Genomic DNA, 3,314 nt, shown 5'->3' with positions numbered 1-3,314 from the left:
CATTCCTGACACCTCCACACCACCGACCCCCACAAGAGTCCAGGGAGCTCCATAGTCACAGCAACAAGACGCCCAAGGGAGGAAGTACAATTTAAACCCCAAAACCCGACCACCTCCTCTTCCTGAAAGGTACTTCTCCAAAATGACTCACCATCAAACTTGGCCAGCTTACTGATGTCTCCCAGCTCCCAGGTGACTGGGATCGCCTGGCGCACTTTCATGTTGGTCTCTCTGGAAGGACACCCACAGTCCTGCTTACCCAATTATCCTTAAAGGTGCACATCCCTCAGACCTGGGGACCTCTTTCCCAAACAAGCTCGGTACCCCTTCGGAGGCAGGAGAGGGGTGACACGAAGCATGCCACTCACCCATCGAGTTCTGCTGTCTCTATGTAGCACAACCCATGAGGCTCACTGCTGGAGAGGAGGAGGAGGTCCGCCTAGAGAGAGGACCTAGTGAGAAGCGGAGACCCGATCCTCCACCCCCGTGGGCTCTGTGGGGACCCTCCTCCCACCACGCATTCTTCGCTGGCTTAGTCCCAAGCATGTGGATGACAGAAAGCAGCCGGCCCCAGCCACACTAATACGACACAGGGGTTCTCATTCAAGAAAGGCCCCTCCCAGAGTGTTTAGGAGGCAGCACGAACCGGGAGAGGCTCATCCTTTCCGCCAAGGAAGCACCTGTCGGCCAGAGGGCACCCTTACCGCCACAAACTGGTTGTTTTCTAGCTTGATGATGTCACCAACACAGACATTCATCCACGGCTCCTGCTGGAGGCTGAGGCAACGGGAAGACAGAGAGGAGGCTGTCAGCAGCCAGAGAAGCTCCCGGAAACCCCTGTCCTCCCAAGGCCTGCCATCTCCAACGGGCACTCACATTCCATTGATCAGCACCTGAGACTGACGGTTGTTCACCTGGTTATCACTCTTGTGGCGGAACTGAAAAGGAGGAAACGAAGAATGGTAAGACACCTGCTCCTGCTCCCAGGGATGCAGATGCATCGGTGGCATGCAGAGCACGCTGGGTAGCAGCTATATATACCTGTTCACAGATGTACTCTCTCTCTCTCTGCCTCCCCCTCCCACCTCTCAGGCACAATATCGTGAATCCAGCTGGACCAGGGAAGGGATGGCCATGGGTACAACTCACATAGTCATCAGTGGCATCTTTAACAGCGGTGATGGTGAGGACAAGAACCAAAGGCACAATGGTGGTGAACCAGGACAGGGACGAGATCTGTGGGATCAACTGGGAAGAGGAAAAAGGAGGCATGCCTCTGAGGCCCCTCCTGTGCCTTCTCCTCCCCTCGACCTTTCTCCTGCTGGACTGTGTTTGGCCTTGGGAGTTGCCAAGGGTCTCCCACGGGTTACTTACCTGCAGAATAAGAAGGAACAGGAAGTAGGTATTGGCAACTTCCTGGAACTGCTCAAAGAGGTTGACAGGCAGGAAGGTGAGAATATTGTACTTGGAGGTCTTGATGCAGTTACTCTATGGCAGTGGGAGAGAAGACAATGAGGCAGCCTCCAACCCCTACCCAGAAGCAGACTGAGGGTGCCTCTTCATCTACCTGCCCTCGACCTCGGTCCCCAAAAGCCGGCACCCACAGGTGTGGGAGGGAAAAGAACAAAAGAGAAGGGAGCCTCCTGAGGTCACTGTAACCTCTTCACCCACAGGTGAAGGCAGGAAAAATTCAGCAGAGTAGCAGATGAGTGGTGAGGAGGCTGCCTCCCCCTCCCCCAGCACTCTCCAGTCCCCCCTCCTGAGTCCTGCACCTTTCCCCTTTCCAGCTCGAGAGGAGGGTCTGACCGGTGGTCCAGAGCCACTCACCGCGTACTGGAATTTCTCATTGTATTCGCGGTCATTGGCCCGTGCCCTCCTTTCTTCTTCTGCAATGGAACAACACTGCAGTCAGGGGGAGCCAACTGAGGCCTGGCCCAGCAGCTGGCCAGGCGCGCCCCAGGCTGTGGGGTTTGCACAGAGGACCCTTGGTTCTGTGCACAGTACAGTCTTAAGGAGTTAGCGCCACACCTGAGGTGTCACTAAATTCCTCCCTCTGGTCCGCCTCTCACCACAAGCCTGATGGCTGGGCTTTGCAGGTATCACATTCACAAAACAAGATGCCTTTCCTCACCAACAACCCTCAAGGTCTTCCACTGGGGGCACGCCGTTCCTCTCCCCTCCCATTCATGAATTAATGCCTGAGGCCTGTATGGTCTTGGGAATCCCACAGGAATAGCAACTGGAGACAGAAGCTCCTTCCCCTGGGAACCCCCGCAGACCCAGCGGCAGTGGTACCGTCCTCTCCTACCGGGAGGTGGGTAGGTGGCAAGACCGAGGGTCACAGTGCCCTGGAACTGCTCTGCGGCAGTGTCCCAGCCCCATGTGCAGTCCCCCCTACAGGAGCCTCTGCTTGTCACATGTCAGCAGCAGTGGCTTCTGACTGGCCTGCAATGACATCACCTAATTTTAAAGCTCATCTTCAAGTAGAAGGGGGGGTTCAGGGATATGGGTCATGCAGACGGAGACAGACATGAAGGAGACGAAAACAGCTGCTCTCTAAATGTGTGCCATCTGCATACACGTCCCCTATTTAACACAGCTGTCGCTGAGGCCGAGCAACCCATGACCTACACCTATCCTGAAACTCCGCCGATCTGGGACTGTCGGCACCAAGTTCAGGGACAGAACACGGGGTGTCTTAGGAAGGGTTCTCCAGCCCATCCATCTCCCAGGGTCACGTTTACCACAGGCTGAAAAGGGGAGCATCCTGGTCAGGCAGTAAACATAATGCCTTAGTCCTGGAGCCAGAGCAGCATTCCACACCCCTCCTCTCGGCCCTCACCCCTCACCCCCTCCCGAGACCCCTGCAGAGCTCACTGCGGTACAAAACCTCAGACCACCACATCCTCTGCCCCAGAGCCCTCCCTCTCGGACATCACTTTACTCCCAGAAACGTCCCCGGAGGGGACCCCCGGCGGAGACCTCTGCTCAGCCACCAAAGACCATGCAGGGGGGGAGAGAGGGACCGACCCACCGGGCCAGGACCTCTGGGCGTGCAAGGAGAGGAACGGGGAAGGCTGGGGGCGGCCGAGGACAAGTGATGTCAGGGTGGGAGAGGGAATGATGGGCTCGGGAGAGCCGCCGGTCGCTGCCTCCCGTTACCTGTCCCCCAAGAGGGCTTCTTTCGGCTCCAGGAGGGGGGCGCCCCGGCCCGGGCCCACTTCTCCGGCATCTCCTTGGGGACTGTCATGATCCCGGTCGGAGCGGGGGAGGGCGGCCTGCTTGTGGGTCGGTCCTGGGGCTCAGTGGCGCCG

The 3,314-nt window shown here is 57.7% G+C and overlaps 1 protein-coding gene across 4 annotated transcripts in view; it reads right to left on the bottom strand.

Annotated features, from left to right (window-relative positions):
- The window catches only part of ATP8B2 (ATPase, aminophospholipid transporter, class I, type 8B, member 2), a 19,856-nt gene that overhangs the window by 13,705 nt on the left and 2,837 nt on the right, over nt 1-3,314 (bottom strand). For 3 of the 4 annotated variants that reach the window (XM_006775653.2, XM_006775654.2, XM_006775652.2), the window contains 7 exons: nt 1,828-1,886; nt 1,375-1,488; nt 1,150-1,248; nt 877-938; nt 705-777; nt 369-439; nt 152-231 (listed from right to left, as the gene is read on the bottom strand). In XM_006775653.2, coding sequence (XP_006775716.1) covers nt 152-231; nt 369-439; nt 705-777; nt 877-938; nt 1,150-1,248; nt 1,375-1,488; nt 1,828-1,886 — 558 coding nt within the window. Of the gene's footprint in view, nt 1-151; nt 232-368; nt 440-704; nt 778-876; nt 939-1,149; nt 1,249-1,374; nt 1,489-1,827; nt 1,887-3,162; nt 3,309-3,314 lie in introns of those variants that run through there. The other variant, XM_006775651.2, reaches the window with a different exon arrangement.

Source organism: Myotis davidii, unplaced genomic scaffold (genome assembly GCF_000327345.1).
Source record: "Myotis davidii unplaced genomic scaffold, ASM32734v1 scaffold208, whole genome shotgun sequence".
Lineage (NCBI taxonomy): Eukaryota > Metazoa > Chordata > Mammalia > Chiroptera > Vespertilionidae > Myotis > Myotis davidii.
Note: the sequence above shows the minus strand (reverse complement) of the source record. Positions and strands in the feature narration are given on the sequence as shown.